The sequence below is a fragment of the Mesoplodon bidens genome (assembly GCF_964165515.1).
Source record: "Mesoplodon bidens genome assembly, chromosome: 2".
Classification (NCBI taxonomy): domain Eukaryota; kingdom Metazoa; phylum Chordata; class Mammalia; order Artiodactyla; family Ziphiidae; genus Mesoplodon; species Mesoplodon bidens.
In genome coordinates, this window is record NC_138177.1 from 78569837 (window position 1) to 78587552 (window position 17716).

The 17716-nt window shown below is 37.2% G+C and overlaps 2 protein-coding genes across 7 annotated transcripts in view; one reads left to right on the forward strand and one right to left on the reverse strand.

The window, feature by feature from the left end:
* PDZK1 (PDZ domain containing 1) overlaps nucleotides 1-2359 on the forward strand; it is a 32728-nt gene extending 30369 nt beyond the window's left edge. For all 3 annotated transcript variants that reach the window (XM_081216812.1, XM_081216814.1, XM_081216813.1), the window contains exon 9: nucleotides 1367-2359. In XM_081216812.1, coding sequence (XP_081072938.1) covers nucleotides 1367-1420 — 54 coding nt within the window. In that variant the 3' untranslated portion in view covers nucleotides 1421-2359. The remainder of the gene's footprint in view (nucleotides 1-1366) is intronic.
* Nucleotides 724-17716, reverse strand: part of GPR89A (G protein-coupled receptor 89A) — a 47033-nt gene continuing 30040 nt past the window's right edge. For 2 of the 4 annotated variants that reach the window (XM_081216840.1, XM_081216843.1), the window contains 7 exons: nucleotides 15860-15969; nucleotides 13857-13945; nucleotides 12613-12705; nucleotides 5966-6061; nucleotides 4244-4333; nucleotides 3252-3317; nucleotides 2453-3112 (listed from right to left, as the gene is read on the reverse strand). In XM_081216840.1, the coding sequence (XP_081072966.1) occupies nucleotides 2906-3112; nucleotides 3252-3317; nucleotides 4244-4333; nucleotides 5966-6061; nucleotides 12613-12705; nucleotides 13857-13945; nucleotides 15860-15969 (751 nt within the window). In that variant the 3' untranslated portion in view covers nucleotides 2453-2905. Of the gene's footprint in view, nucleotides 1401-2452; nucleotides 3113-3251; nucleotides 3318-4243; nucleotides 4334-5965; nucleotides 6062-12612; nucleotides 12706-13856; nucleotides 13946-15859; nucleotides 15970-17716 lie in introns of those variants that run through there. The other 2 variants (XM_081216842.1, XM_081216841.1) reach the window with 2 other exon arrangements.

A 17716-nucleotide genomic window follows, 5' to 3' on the forward strand; every position in this document is an offset into this window, starting at 1 on the left:
TAACCAGAGTCTAGTAAAGTCCTTAATAAGTGCACCCTGTGTCTATGTTTACCACAGATTTCCTAAAATACTAGAAAATTACAGTGTAAAGAGAACTAGCAAATTTATTTATCATGGCAGAGAGGAGATGGTATAAGAACAGCAAACATCTTATTTTTCATAGCATGGAGTTGATGGTAACTTATCAAAATTATAATGGGAACCACCAGAAGAAACTGAATCAGACTATTTATGTACAAATTCTGGATCTACCATTTATCAGCCTTAGGTAAATGGATTTAGTCTCTGTGCCTCAGTTTCCCCACCTATAAAACAAGGATAATTTGTCAGATTGTTATCAGGATTATATTAATTAAGACTGCTAAAGTGCTTTGAGCAGTGCCTGCTTCATGGTAAGCATGAAAATGAATGGTGGTGGTTAGTGACAGTATTGTTTTTAAAATAATTGGCAGATATTCAAGTTTTATTACTGGGGAAGAGTAAGCATTATTCCGTATGTATTTGGATTAGATAAATTCCTTGGTAAGTCTTAATTTCTTTTCACAGGTGAACTTGAGGTCCAAAAGTAAACTGACCTAAGTTCATAAAGAAAATGTATGGCAAAGCCAAGACTCTAAAAGTTTTATATTCTTTCTGTTACATTATTTCTATTGATTGGTAATACAAAAAACAAATACTCATTTTTAATGAATACATGCTGTCTTAGTCTGTTTGGGCTGCTAAACAAAATAGCATAGACTGGTTGGCTTATAAACAACCAACATTTATTTCTCACAGTTCTCGAGGCTGGGAAGTCCAAGATCACGGCACTGACAGATTCAGTGTCCGGTGAAGGACCTCTTCCAGCTTGCAGACTGCTGACTTCTGGCCGTGCCTTCACATGGAAGAAGGGGCTGCAGAGCTCTGGGAGGCCTCTTTTATAAGGGCACTAATCTCAATCATGAGAGCTCTGCCCTCATGAGCTAATCACCTCCCAAAGGCCCTGCCTCCTAATAACATCACCCTAGGGAACAGGATTTCAACTTACCCATTTTAGGGAGATACAGACTTGCAGACCATTGCATACATGATAGCCATTGACCTTGTATTCTAGGTGTCTTTAAAAAATTCTGTAACAACTCTATAGGAAGTCATTATAGTACTATGCTAACTTTACAGAAAAGAAATTATACATATATGGACCTTAAGAAATCTGTTAGTGTCAAACAGCAAACTGGAAACAAAGCCAAGTACAGAATTCAGGTCACCTGGCTTCTAGTGAGTGACTCTACTCCCTGATTTAAGTCATGCAACTCTGGAATAGATCATCCATCTCCTGATGTTCACACTCTTACCACTTATAGATTCTTTGTTTTCTTTTGCACAGGCCCACAGTACAGCCTCTCATTCTTCTTCCAATTCTGAAGATACAGAGATGTGATGAGAACAAGTAATAGCTTTGGCTGATAGCTGTTTCTGGGTATTTAATAGGAATCTTTTCCTAAGGAATGAGCTACCACCGGTTTACTGTCTCTGTTAGAGAAGAACTCCTCTGGAAACCAGTTTGTCATGTGCGATTGTCTTCTGTTGTCATCTGTTTTAGGGGCGGCTACTGCAGATAGCTTATTTATGGTCAACCTAGGAAAAGTTAAGGCAGGAGCCAGATGCTTTTCATTTGATTTCTTTCAAGCTTCAACTTAACTACATTTCTCCGTATGCTGTTATCTCTTCTGTAGGTTCCTAGAGCACCAAAGATGATTTATAAATTTGTATATGTGAGAACTGCTAATTAAAGTACCTGAGCAGATAAGCCTATTAAAATTATCCTTTGTAAGAATGTTGTTGTTGCTAAAATAAATGCCATTAAAAATGCCTTTTGAGTATGCTTAAATTTTGCCTGTTAGCTGATGTAACCTTAATAGTGCTTTTGTTTTTGGTAAACTTTTTATGCTTTAACCTACATGTTGCCTCTAGAAACCCAAAACACAATAAAACTCAGAATAAGATCTGAGTAATAAAAAGAGACTTCCTGGTAATAAAATTCAGGATTTTCTTAAATTGCATATCTGAGTGTTCTAAAATTTTCCAACAGCTTCCTTTTACAGATGAAGAAATTGAGTCGTAGGATAGGAAAGTGACTTATTCCAGTTAGCAGTTATTCATTGTTTTACCCCACAGCACGAGGGGCAAATGAAAAGAAAAAATGAGATATCATCTCTGACTTGAATTTAGAGTAATTCACTTTTAAATAATAAGTTGAAAGGAAATCAAGAAAAATGACATACTTTGAAGTCTCTCTTGGTAGACTCTAGTTCAGTTGCATACCATTCCTTCCCCAGGACAGATAACCTCTTGGTTATTTTAAGGGGACAGGGGTTGGGGAGGAAGGGTGGGATGCCAATTCATATTAGATCACACAAGCATAACTTTTTAACCAAGCTATCCTCGATAAAATGATGCTAAGTCCAAAGTGTTAACAATCTCTGATTTTAATGATAGTCAATCTCAAGGGAACGTCATAACCTTCTCCATGTGATCCTTGACTTGAACAGAATCTCATGTGTTTGGCCCAGCTACCTTAGATCTCTCTTAGCCCAGAATTCCAGTGTATTTTCTCCCCTTAGTTTCTTGGCTCTGTCCAGTCCCACCACCCAGCATACTGCACCAGCCTCAAACCCAAACAGGGTGCTCTTGGCTGAGTACTAGCTTGAGTTACTTCTCTCTCTCATTTCTGTGATCATGAGTAGCTGGTGCTACTCATGATCACAGTATCATCGGAGGAGGAAGGTAAAAGCTGGAGGTAGAATATGCTACCATAGCATTTTGTTTGTTTAAAAAATGTTAGGCCCCGGTCCCCTCCATTTTTTCCCTCTTATATCCAAATTCTGACACCACTGGCCTGTAGCAGTCTATAATAGCCATGAGTTCAAGGTGCCATATGCTTCTCTGGTGCCTGTTTGTGGGCCAAATAGAGGAAGAGTATGCTGGAGAGAGCACTGACCAGGAAGATGACATCAAACCAACGGTGATAGAAGTTGAACTGTAGCTCTCCAAGGACTTCGGTGACTATGGTGCGGTACTCCAGAGGCATGCTCATTCGGATCAGCAGCACAGAGGAGACGAAGTACATGCCCTGTAAGTCAGATTAATCAAGAAGTCCCTTTGAACGTAGTGACAGACAAGTCCCAGGACATTGTTAAAATATTTAAAAGTATAGAACACATTTCTGGCATTTTACAGCTGTACACATAAAGCTAGTTCGTTAAACTTACCATTATCTGTGCTAATAGTAGGACAATGACATTGGAGGACTTACTGCTGGATATGGCATAAAAGAACTGTCAAGAAAGGGAGGAGAGATGAATTTATATGGTACTGCTAGATTCCTGTGTCAAAAACATTAAGTAGTACAGTTAACATTTAATTAAAAATGTCTCTTCCATGCCACAATCCTTTATAGAACCATTCATATGATTAAGGCTATAAATAAGATATTTAAATAGACTGCCCCAAAAGGATCCAGTTATACTTTTCCCATATGGGTAAGTTGGTGGTTTTAGGTATTATAACATGAAAGGATTCCACCTTATCAGAAACTATGTGATACATATGATTTTAACATCATTATAAATCATTAAAACAAATTACTCCAGGCCACTCCAAGCCCTTGAAATTGTTACTAGGCTCCCTGAGCTCTTCCTAAAATTGTGCTAGATGCTTGGTGATCCCTTCTCCCCTCCCAACCTCTTCTCTCCTTTCAAACAACTCTTGGATTTTGAAATCCCTACCTCTTCTGCCAGAGAGGATTTACCTTCCAGCTCCATGAAGCCTTCCTATGTTGATCAGAAAACAGCTGAACATTCTGCTTCTCCTACGTCCATATCCTCCTTACAAGCAACTCTCACAGTTATTCTTCTAACCTCAAATACTATCTCATTTATTCATTCCAAATACCTGCTCAGTACCTACCATGTGCCACGTTCTGTTCTAGATGCTGGTGACATATCAGTGAATGAAACAGACTGTGATCTCATTCTGTGACCTTTGGTAACTAACTGTACTTGTCTGATTGGTGTATGATGTAAATACATCATCATCAACTTATGTATTAGTTTAACTTTTTCTTTTATTCTGTTGTATGTCTTTTAAATATTTGCGACTGCTGTTTAAGATCTCAGAAGGCAGAAATGTTAATTAGGTAAAATCATCTCACAGTGCCACATGTAATTAAATTAGTACTTTTAAACTCTGTGATACAACCTACCTTGGTAAGAGTGATCAGCAGTCCTCTGATAGACGTGACAATGATTATTCCAACCAGAATGAAGGAAATGTGTTGGGACCAGAACTTCACCTGTCAACACAATAGGAAGGAAAAATATTTGTTAAATCTCTGTTCAGAGAGATGGGAAAGCTAAGAAGATGCATTCTTATCACTTATGTAGCTGTGAGAGGGAACTTCATTAGCAAGTAAGTGGCAGCGAAAACATGTACAGGAAGACTGCAGTGGATATCTTAACTAGCAGACTTAAAACTGAAGGACAGAAGAAAGAAAGTGCAATGAAGTGATGAAAATAACCCTAATAACCAGAAGAAACACAAAGCTAATAACACAGCTTCAAGTGAAAAGCATGAATTAAAAGGAAACTAAATAGCAGCCTGATAATTTTTAATATCTGTGAATGACAGTTCTCTGATCACCCAAAACTATAAGAAACTTTTCTTCTTATAATAAAAGAATATGTAGACATTCTCAGCTATAGTCTAGGAAATAGCTGACCTTCATCTGAATCACATGATGATACCTTCTTCTCCTCTTGGATTGCTTCAGAGTGAGAGGCAGCTGTGATACCCTGTGCTTGATTCAGGGCTGAAAAGCATCTGAGGGGGAGCTGCATTGCTAACATCTAAGAGATGTTATTCAGAATTATGAAACGTGAAGTATGTATATAGATGAGTTATAGATGGAATACATATACACACACAGCAGCTAGCCTTAAAGCACTGATAAGGGCATTTCTAAAACCTCACCCCAGTAAAAATATTTAAAAGAGGAAAACACATGTGAAAAAAGAGCGAAGCATACTTTACCGTATAATTTATACACTACCTGAAGGAAAGATACCATGCTCCTTCAAAAAAGGATACACTATTGATCTATCATCAAAAAAATGTGTGCTTTGAGCTGTTTCTCAAGGACTGGAGCTCAATTTGCTCTGGTGTATTTTCATTTTATCCAGCAACCAGGGGCATGTCCAGCAGAGACGGCTGGCTGGGGGTAGCATGCAGTCTGTGGCCAGGATCATAGCACAGCTAAATGGCACTCATAGGGACTAAAAACATGACATTGGTCTTATTATCAAAGTGCTAATCAGCTAGAATCATTGGCTATATATATACCTGGAAAATATACTATTCTACAAATAAAGACATTAAACTTAAATTGGGACAAGAGTGTGTTTAATAACAGTGGTATTATAAAACATGTAGAAAGACGATTAAAAAAACCTTTGTGCACAGGTGACAGTTAACATTTTTAGCTCAAAACCCACATGAATTAATTGATACAGTTAATTTTTTATAGCAGAAATCATTTCAGTTCTAACACAAAAACACTAATTAGTATTTAATTTTCTACCAGAGGAATCAAAGGTGAGTTATGTTTGAAGATGTCATCAAGTATCACAGAGAGAAGTATTTGAATATTTGTTATGGAGAAGCTGGTGAGTGGTAGCTGCTACAGAGAAGAAGAGGAGGAACTACAGAAATAGTCACTCTCCATGACAATAATAATTGCCAGTCGTTACTTATGGTTTTATGCCCTTTACGAATTTGCCATATGAATATGCCAAAATATAGAGGACAGTGAGAAGAATGAAAGCAGAGCAAGCACCTAGAATAAGGAGTTAGAATCTAAAGAATTGTAATTTAGAGCAGATAAAATAGAAAGAAACATAACAAACAAGGATTTTGATACAACTCTTACATCAAATTGGATCCCCAGATAATTCACAGTGATCTCAATGCCTCTTGTGACTGGATCAGTTTTCCCAACTCGGTCAAAAACGATATTAATGGTTGCCTGCAGAGACACAGACCTTTACATTAGAGTATCTCAATAATCACCATTTTAAAAAATGATTCAAAATAATGAATTAATCACCAAATGTACCTTACAGGTGGATATTCCTAAAAATGCAATTCTACTCTCAATCTAAATCATATATAAGAAATCTATTTTGGCTATTCACACATAGGCAAACAAAAGTCCCTATCTACACTATCTTTCTTTTCTGTAGAGTATAAAGGGGAATAAGGCTATGACATATACAACTTAATTTAATAGGATCCAGAAAGGAAACATTTTGGTAGACGAACTCAGGGTAAGAGAATCAAGGAATTCCAGGGTCATTCCCTGTGGTTATTTTCTGACAGCTCTAATAGCAATCACTAAAACAAAAAAAAGAGAGTTATAGCTGACAAGCCAACAAAGAAGATCAAATGGAATTAAGAAAAATACCCAATTAATCCAAAAGAAGGAAGAAAAAAAGGAAAAAGGGGAAAAAAGAACACATGAGATGAATAAAAACATACAGCAACATGGTTGTTTTAAACTCAACCATATCGATAATCACATCAAATATAAATGGTCTAAACCAGGGGTTGGCAGACTCTGCCACTGTCACGTAACTGTAGCTACAGACAATATGTAGATAAATGGGCTTGGCTGTGTTCCAATAAAACTTTAAAAATAAAAGCATGTTGTGGCTGGATTTGGCCTGTGGGCTACAGATGGCTGACTCCTGGTCCAAATATGACAATTAAATGGCAGAGACCATCAGATTAGATAAAAAAGCAAGTTGCTTACAAGAAACCCACTTTAAAGATACAAATAGGTTAAAAGTAAAAGTATGGAAAAAGATATATTATGCTAACGCTAATCAAAAGAAAGCTGGAATGTCTATATTAATATCAGACAAAGTAGATTTCATAGCAAAAAATCAAAGGGTCACTTCATAAGAATAAAAGAATCATTTCAACAAGGGGCACATAATGACCCTACATGACATACATGAAGCAAAAAAAAGATAGAATTTTAAAAAAGGCAAATCCACAACAATAGGTGGAAATTTCAACACCCCTCTCTCAGTAATTAAGTAGTCAGAAAATCAGTAAGAGCACAGAAAACTTTAACAATACTATCAACCAACTTGACCTAATTGACACTTGCAAGCCATTCCACCCAACAGGAGTAGAATACACATTCTATTCAAGTGTACATAGAACATTAACCATGGTTAACCATATTCTGGGTCAGAAAACAAGTCTCAATAAACTTAAAAAGATTCAAAGTATATTTGCAGATCACATGAAATTAAATTAGAGAGCAATTACAGAAAGATATTCAGATGATCCCCAAATATTTTATAACATACTTCTAACCCACAAGTCAAAGAAGAAATCAAAAAGGAAATCAGGAAGTATTTTGAACTGAATGAAAATAAAAATAAACATATCAAAAAAGTTGCATTTTGTGAGATGCAACTAAAATAGTGCTTAGCAAGAAATTTATAGCGTTAAGAGACCTATATTAAAAAAAAAGGTTTCAAACCAATGATCTTAGCTTCCACTTTAAGAAATTAGAAAAAGAAGACCCTAAAAAAGCAGAAGAGAAATAATAGTAGAAACCAGAAAAACAACATAGAAAAATCAATTAACCCAGATGCTGGTTCTTTGAAAAGTTCAATAAGATTGATAACTTCTATCGAGACTGATCAGAAAAAAAGAGAAAAGACACACATTATCAATATCAAGAATTAGAGAGAGACCAATTCACATACACTAAAATTATTATAATTAAAAAGATAGATAATAAGTGTTGAAGAGGATGTGGAGAAATTGCAACCATCACACATTGCTGGTAGGAATGTAAATTGGTACAGATGCTTTGGAAAACAGCCTGGTAGTTTGGCAGTTTATTAGAAGGTTAAACATATAGTTAGCATATAACCCAGCAATTCTACCCCTACAGGTATATACCTAAGAGAAATGAAACATCTGTCCACATAAAAACTTATACATGAATGCTCACAATAGCATTACTTACAGTGGCCAAAAAGTGGAAACAACTCAAATGTCCATCAACTGATAAGTGGATAATTTAAATTAATGTGGTATATCCATATAAGGAAATAAATATTACTCAGTCATAAAAAGGAATGAAGTACTGATAGAGGCTACAACACAGAGGAACATTGAAAACATTATGTGAAGAAGCCAATCACAAAAGACCACACTGTATGATTCCATTTACATGAAATGTCCAGAATAGGGAAATTTATAGAGACAGAAAGTATCAATAGATTAGTGGCTGCCTGAGGCTGGGGGAGAAATAGGGAATGACTGCTAGTGAGTATGGGATTTCTTTTTGGGGTGATAAAAATTGATTGTGTTGATGGTTACACACTTTGTGAATATTAAAAACCACTGAATTGTACACTAAATGGGTGAATTGTATTGCATGTGAATTATATCTCAGTAGAGCTGTTACATAAAAAGAGAATGAGAGAGGTGACATCATTACAGATTTTATAAATATTAAAAGGATAATAAGAGAATACTGTGAACAATCTTATGCCAATAAATTTGACAACTTCAATAAAAATGGATAAATTCTTTGTAAGACACAAGTACAAAAGTTCACTCAAGAAGAAATAGATAACCCTGAATAAACTTTATAACTATTAAAGAAATTATATTTGTAGTTAAAAAACTCTCTGCAAAGAAAACTCCAGGTCTAGATGGCTGATGAAATCCACCAAACATTTAAGAAAGAAATAATAACAATTCCACACAAACTCTTCTGCTAATTAGAAGAGAAAGAAATACTTCTCAACTTATTCTCTAAGGTTAGACACATAAACCAAACAAAGACATTAACAAGAAAACTACATTCTGGTATTCCTCATAAACATAGATGCACAAATTCTTAACAAAATTTTAGTAAATTAAATCTAGCAAAATATAAAAAGAATAATACATCATGGCTAAGTAAAGTTTACTGCAGGAATGCAAGGTCAGTTTAATACTCAAAAATTAATGTAATTCACTATATTAGCAGACTAAAAAAGAAAAATCATATGATCATCTCAATAGATGCAGAAAAGCATCTGACAAAATCAAACATGCTTTCATGATTAAAAACACTCAAGAAACTATGAATAAAAGAAAATTTCTCAGCCTGATAAAGGGCACCTAGGAAAAACCGACAGCTAACATCATACTTAATGGTGTAAGACTGGATGCTTTCCCCCTAAGATCAGGAACAAGATCAGGATGAGTGCTCTATTTAACTCTGTAACTGGAGGCTTTGGTCAGTGCAGTAAGGCTGGGGGAGGAGGAGAAGAAGAAAGGTAGGATGGAATTGTTTATGTAGAAAAATCCTACGAAGTTTATAAAAAGCTCCTAGAAATAATAAGGGAGTTTAGCAAGGTTGCAGAATATAAGATCAATATACAAGAATCAATTGTATATCTATATGCTAGTAACACTTGGAAATTAAAATTATAAAAACATTTTCATTTATAATAGCATCAAAAAATTAAATACTTAAGAGATAAGTCTGATGAAAGTTTTGTACACGAAAAACTATTAAACACTGTTGAGAGAAACTAAAGAAGATCTAAATAAATGAAGAGTTGTACCAGGCTCATGAATTGGAAAACTCATTGATCAAGACAGTGTGGTATGGGCAGAAGTAAATATATAAGTTACATATAAATCTCAATAGAAAAAAAGAGAGTACAGAAACAGACCCACACACATATGGTCAATTAGTTTTGACAAAATTGCAAAATTACCTCAATGGAGAAAGGTTACTCTTTTCAATAAATTGTGTGAGAACAATTGGCTATCTATATGAAAAATATGAACTTGGATTCATACTCCAATATCATATTAGAAAATTAACTCAAGATGGATCATAGACCTAAATGTAAAACCTAAAACTATAAAATTTCTAGAAGAAAACATATGAAAAACATCTTTGTGACAAATCTTTAGACAAAGATTTCTTAGATACAACACCAAAAGCATAATCCATAGTAGGAAAAAAAAAAAGATAAACTGGACTTCATCAAAATGAAGAATTTCTGGTTTTTGAAAGATACTGCTAAGAGAATGAAAAGCCAAGCCACTGACTGGGAGAAAATATCTGAAAATCACATATTTGATAAAAGCCTTCCAGACTATGTTGAAAAACTCTCATACCCAATAAAAAGAAAACAACCTAATTAAAAAATTGGCAAAAAAGGGCTTCCCTGGTGGTGCAGTGGTTGAGAGTCTGCCTGCCGATGCAGGGGACACGGGTTCGTGCCCCAGTCCGGGAAGATCCCACATGCCGCGGAGCGGCTGGGCCCGTGAGCCATGGCCGCTGAGCCTGCGCGTCCAGAGCCTGTGCTCCACAACAGGAGAGGCCACAACAGTGAGAGGCCCACGTACCAAAAAAAAAAAAAATTGGCAAAAAATTTGAATAGATACATTGCCAGAGAGGATATACAGGTGGCAAAAAGGCACATAAAAAGTTGTTCAACTTCATTAGACATTAGGAAAATGCAAATTAAAATGATTCAATACCACCTCATACCTATTAAAACATCTAAGATTAAAAAGACTGACTACACAATGTTGGTGAGGATGTGGAATAACTGAAACTCTCAAACACTGCAGGTGGGAATATAAAATGGTGCAACCTCTTTGGAAAAGTTTGGCTGTTTCTTCAAAAGTCAAACATACATCTGCCATATGATCCAGCCATTCTACACTTAAATGCTTTCTCCCAAGAGAAAAGAGAGCATATGTCCAAATACAGACTTGTACAGAAATGTTCACAGCAGCTTTATTGTAATATCCCCAAATTGAAAACAAACAAATATCGATCAGCAGGCAAACAGATAAACAAATTGTGGCACATCCATACAGTGGAACACTACTCAGCAATAAAAAGGAATAGAGAGGCATTACAAAGGGGCCCGAGGAAACTTTTGAAAGTGATGGATGGATATGTTCTCTATCCTGATTGTGGTGATGACTGTTGCACAGGTATATATATATATATATATATATATATATATATATATATATATATATATATAAAAACTTATATAAACTTACCAAATTGTATACTTTAAATATGTACAGTTTGTTGAATGTCAATTACATCTCAATAAAGCTGTTAAAAATGTTATGCTCTCCTAAAGGTTGCATCTCAGGAAAAGCCTTTAGTAGCTTAGTTAACTGAATACAATATCTTCATTTATCCTCTCCCACTGAATGAATCAAGATTTTAAAATGTCTGGGCTTCCCTGGTGGCGCAGTGGTTGAGAGTCTGCCTGCCGGTGCAGGGGACACGGGTTCGAGCCCTGGTCTGGGAGGATCCCACATGCCGCGGAGCGGCTGGGCCCGTGAGCCATGGCTATTGAGCCTGCGCGTCTGGAGCCTGTGCTCCGCAACGGGAGAGACCGCGACAGTGAGAGGCCCGCGCACTGCGATGAAGAGCGGCCCCCACTTGCCACAAATAGAGAAAGCCCTCGCACAGAAATGAAGACCCAACACAGCCAAAAATAAATAAATAAATTAATTTAAAAAAAGAATAAAGTAACACTGATTTAAAAAAAAGATTTTAAAATGTCATCTGAATGGGTATTAACATCAATTTATTATAACATTAGATCTGTTAAATCCAGAATCCTCCATTCACCTACACTGATCAAAATTAACTAACAAGCTGACAAAGCTCCTCTTTGTGCAAGCACAGCCCCAGTGGGAAAGTCACCAAACTAGAACGTCAAATCAGCCTTTTCTATAATCACACTGAAATCCATTAATACCTGCAGATGAGTCACAAGTAAAGACAAATAATGCAGTACATAAAACGCACATAAAGAATAGAGCGTTAAGGGAGAGCCACAAAAGAATAAGAGCTGTAAGCACAGAAGATGAATTTATCTGTAGAAATATGTTTTAGAATTAACTTTTTTGGGTATATACAGATTATTAAAAAGGACAGGTGGTTTCTATTCTGAGCTGAAGGTAGGAATTGCGTTATATACAGTCACGTACTCATGCGTAATATGGAAAGCAGGGTGTAAAATAAGAAACTTCAATATTCACTCTTCATATATTTCATAATCTAAGGACTTATTCATGATTTCTTTTTTTTATTAGTCTCTGCTTTACAACAAAGTGAATCAGTCATACATATACATCTGTTCCCACATCCCCTCCCTCCTGCGTCTCCCTCCCTCCCACCCTCCCCATCCCACCCCTCCAGGCGGCCACAAAGCACCAAGCCGATCCCCCTGCGCCACGCGGCGGCCCCCCACCATCCATCCACCCCACGCCCAGCAGTGTATTCATGATTTCTGACAGAATAAAAATGCAACCTCCCTCTTCTAGGTGACCCAAAAAGGAGAGGGTGAAAAAATGAGGCTCAGAGATGTGAAAGATCACATTTTCTATTGACTCAACTGGATTTGGAATTTAGTTCAATGCCTCAACCAAACTCAATTTTCTCTCTCTGCCATTACCAGGGAAAATCACCTAAATCCTGACAATTAAAAATAATATACTTACCATGAAAATTTTCCAAACACAGTAAATAGAGAAAAAGTAACCCAGAAAATTAAAATATTTCCCCTTGAAAGTTTTGGAGTATTCTATTCTCTCCTGAGGGAAAACAAACACAAAACATGGTTAGTCTCAGCAAAATTACATTTATATTCCACAAAATTCCTGCCTCTATGAATCACTGTTCAGGCTAAGAATTAAAACCACACATGATAATAATAATAATATTAAAATAACAGTAATAGTAGTAGTGGGAAAAACTTATTGAATGATTACTTTAAGCCAGAAATTAGGATAAACACCTTACATGCATTATCTACTTTAATCTTCATAAAAACTCTTATGAGATATGTTCTCTTTAATTTTACAGATGAGAAAACAGAGGCTTAGAGAGGTTAAATAGCTTGCTTAAGGTTGCAGAGCTAGTGAGTAAGGGAAGTGAGGCTCAGGTCTATCTGTCTTCAAAGCCTATGTTTACCTCTATCCTACATGGCTATTCCTGTGAAGTAATCCTCAAAAAGGATTAAAATAGTTTGAACAACCTTAACTAATAGATTTTGCATATTTAAATTACATTGCATTTTAGGTGTACAAAGGAAAGTTACTTCTTGTAGTTAGGTCCCCTTTTTTTTTTTGTGGTACACGGGCCTCTCACTGCTATGGCCTCTCCCGTTGCGGAACACAGGCTCCGGACGTGCAGGCTCAGCGGCCATGGCTCATGCGCCCAGCCGCTCTGCGGCATATGGGATCTTCTTGGACCGGGGCACGAACCCGTGTCCCCTGCATCGGCAGGCGGACTCTCAACCACTGCGCCACCAGGGAAGCCCGTTAGGTCCCTTCTTGATCCAGATCCTTTAAAATAGGGCTAGACCACAGCAGACTGGTGTCTTACTGCTCTTACACTATTACTAACTTGCAAGAGAATAAAAAACAGAGGAGCTACCATAGGAGCTACCCTCTTGATCCTGGATCATCAGTAGGAAGTGGTGTGTGCCACCTTCCTAGATGATTAAAAGCCTCTTCTGACTATCCCACTAATTTCTATTTTTGAGAGTGTTCCATTAAGGGTTTTGCTACTGGTAGGAGCAATGTTACAAAGGGTGCAGCCATCAGTGCTTCATGGCTGATATTGAAGCTATGAGGTGCCTCTTAACATGGCTTGGCCATAGAGGATGCTAAAAAGCTATTTAGTCTTGTTTTCTCTTGAATCATATTAGTAAAAACCACACTTCAGTTTCCTTGCTCCGTACCTTGGTAGCATATAGATCAGCCGTTTCCAGGAAAAGCTGCCTGCTTAGTTCTTCCAAAGCATCCACTTCCTGTTGAATAAGAGTAAGATCTGGCACAAAACGGGCATCAAGGTTTAAATCACATAGAAGTTTCAAGGAATAGCAATAAAGAAAGCATTTGCTTTTGCTTTCTTCTACAGTGGGTCCTAGGAACTGCCCATATTTTCAATTTCCTGCTTATAGCCAGCAGTACTACTTTAGCACAGTTTTTCCAACCTCAGACACAGGTGTATAAAAGTTTTTCCATCAAGAGCATCACCACCAAACACCTACCACTCAGTTTCTCACTAGCTCAAGTGGCTCAGAGAGATGGTTCTGTTTATTTTTGCTTTATCTAGTTAGATTAAGTCAAATGTAATCTTTGGCATCTCAAAAGGTTACATAGTAAGAAAAACACCTATAATATAGCAAAGTTTTCTCCTGAAATATCTGAATAAATACAATGTTAGGGAAGGGAACTAATGTTTACTGAGTTCTAATACAGGCTGGGATTTATAGACATTACCTTCTTTAGTTCTTTACAGATATTATCTTCTATTATTTACAACAATCCCATGAGATAGGTGTTATTATCCATTTTGCAGATAAGGAAAGTAAAGCTCAGAGAGTCAGATAACTTGCTCAAAGTCACACAGCTAATAGGCATGGAAGCAAAGTCAGATCTGCCTTACTCCAAGGGCTGCTCTTTCCATTACGCTATGCCACTTTTGAAGAACTCAGTGAGGTCATGTGATTATCCTCTCCATTTAGGAAAGGACTCAGAGATCTTAAATAATCCCGACACTTTTTTGACTTGACTTAGTGTTGCTAAGACAGCTTAAACCTAAACTTTGGCCTTTATGAATTTTTAAGTAATAAAAATAGTAAAGACAGCCCCTTCTAAAACAGAAGCATTGGCTTTAATCCAAATCCTCCCTCCTCTCTGTGAGTTTACCCAAATCAGCAAATGCCCTTCAGTTCCTTCCTCAGTAGTGGCTGCTGTTGGCATGGTCCAGGCCACTGAATAATGCGGTTTAATGAGTTACACGTTTGGCTCTTCCATGATTAGGCAGTAAGCTCCTTGAGGAGAGAGGCTAACCTCTGCTCATCATTTTACCCCTTAGCACTCTGTCTGGAAATAGGAGACGAGAAAGGAATTTAAAGTCATCTTTTTTTTCTCTCTCCTGTGGTCATCCTACTTTTTTTTTTCTTTTTCTAATTCTTACCTTCATTTCACACCAGAAAGATATATCATAATTTATAGCAAGAATAGGTTACATTCTTTTCCTCCAATTGAGGCACAGGGGAATCTGTTCTTCCTCAGGCCAGAGAATGAAGCAGGAATATGCTATTTCACCTCTAGTCCCCCACCCCAAATTCCGGCTTAATAACCTGGTAGCCACAAAGAGATTTGGTTACTCAATTTGGGAATCAGTTTAACACTGCAACCAGCTGGGCCAAGACAAGTCCATTATCCCAATCTCCTTGATTCTTTAAACCAAAAAGTCACTGGAGATACAGAGCTGCTTAAAAATTGTTTGTTTCTAAAACTGACTGCTTTAGAAATGGGCCCTTACAATCTCATATACAAACCATCCATTTGGGGGAGGCATTGTTTTGTGGTGGTTTTGCAGAGGTGGGAAATACAATAGTGTAGTGGAAAGAACTGAGGAGACCACAGTTCTGGTCTTATCTTTGCCACAAGCCATTGTGTGACAACTTCTCTCGGTCTATTTTCTCATCTGTAAAATGGAAAGACTGACATGTTAGGACCCCTTCAGTTCAAAGACAATGGTTTTATTATTTTATGATCTTCTATGGCTGTTGGAAAGATGACTGTACACATTGTATTTCCTAAGCCCAGCCCTGGCCAGCTGAACTCTGTTGCAGTCAGGTATCTTAGAAGAGAATATCCCAATACTATTTTTTCTTCTGCCCTTGGTCCAGAGTTGAGAAAAAGAATCAAGCAGAGGGATAAAGGATACTTTCACTTCCTGGTGCTGAAGTGGTAACACTCTTTATCATTCCCCAGAATCCTGATGGTTTGTTATGCACCTCCCCCTTCTGGAACATAGTCCTCCGTGTCATTGCCATCCTGAAATAAAATATAAAACCTCAGCAAGGAAGCATGGACCCTCATAGTCCATTCTCATCTGCTTTCCAGTCTCATAACTGCTCCTTTCATTTGCTGAGCTGTTCAGGGAAGGATTCAAATTCTGGAGCCCCACTTTTCCACCACTTACAACTGAGGGAAAAGCATACACTCCCAGAAGGAATGTGGAATAGGTGAAGGAGCACAGAATTGGAGTAGGCAATAAATTTGAGGACTGGCTCTACAACTGGGAAACTGTGAGACCTTAGAGTTTTCATTTCCTCATCTCTGGATGATTGTGAAGATCAATGAAATAATATATTTAAGTATTAACATTATCATTTAAAAACAAAATAAAACAATAGCTAATGTGCCTAGCTAAAGGATCAGGTACAGGGTAGGAACTCAATAAATGTTTTTTTCTTTCCTCTTTAAAAGCAGACAAAAGAAAAACAAACAAACAAAAACCTCGGGAAATCACATAAACCTGGCCTCTTCTAAAACACCATTCTCCCTTTAACGACAGTCTCCCCCTACTACCGAGTAAATCAGTGGAAAACTTGTCCTTCCGCTTGTCCTGTCAGCCTGTGGAAGGACCTACCGCCTCAGTGGTGGCTGCTGCCATGTTCCAGCCCACCACATAGAATAGGGTCCTTGTGAGGAAAAACAGATCATTTGTGCATTAATGGCTACTTGAAGAGTACAATAGGCCAAGGCCTACAGGCTTAAAATAAAGCAGAATGACTCTAATAAAAAGAGTTGTAGAACTAAAGAAAAATTTAACTCAAGGTTAACCTCAAAAGGATGACAAGAGATCGAAGTGGTAAGGATAAAGAAGCAGCATTGGTATTCATGGTTAGGACCAATACAAATGGAACCAATGGTAACAAATACCAAATGGTATTTTTGTGGGCTAAATTCTTTAAGCCATTGGCTAAAATGATATTAACAATAAAGAATATTAAGTGTGTTAGCCACACTGACTTAACTGTTTCCTCCTTAAAATGACCTTTACTGGGATACTGAGTAAATGGAATATAGCTCCCAAGTTGTATTAGCTCCTTCTGCCTTTTCCTTTAATTACACATGTTCACTGTAACTCAGCATTATTGGAAGATGTAGAACAGCCAAGAAGAGGCTCAGACCTAGGGAGATTTTGACTTGGTGAGACTCATAAGTCTTAGTTTTCCTATTTTCATAGTTGGGAAAGCTGGAGCAAAAGGGAAGAGGTTCTATCCCACTCATTTACATCAACCTACCATGCTGGATTAAAGGAAGGCAGAGGGAGATAGGGTGCACAGAAGTGCATTTCTGTTGTCCTTAGTTTCAATGTCTATAATACAATAAACATAATGACTGGCTGTGGAGTGGAACCTCTTGAACATGTAAAGATGACAGACACTGCACTGTGGTTCCACAACAGGCTAACAGGTAATCACTAGAAGAAGTATGTACTTGGTGGTAGTTTGCATGTAAAGAAGCTGAAAAATGTCTACTATGGTTTAAATACTCCATTCTACCGTTTTCTGGTATCCATCGCTTCTGGTTGGAAGTCAGCAATTACTTTTTTAATTAAACATTTTCTTTTGACGTAACTATAAATCCACATGGGGTTATAAAAAAAATACAGAGATACCATGTACCCTTTCCCCACCTTTCCCCAACGGAAATCTTGTGGGTACAATATCACAACCAGGATACTGACACTTATAGAGTCAAAATACAGAGCATTTCCATTACTACAAGGATC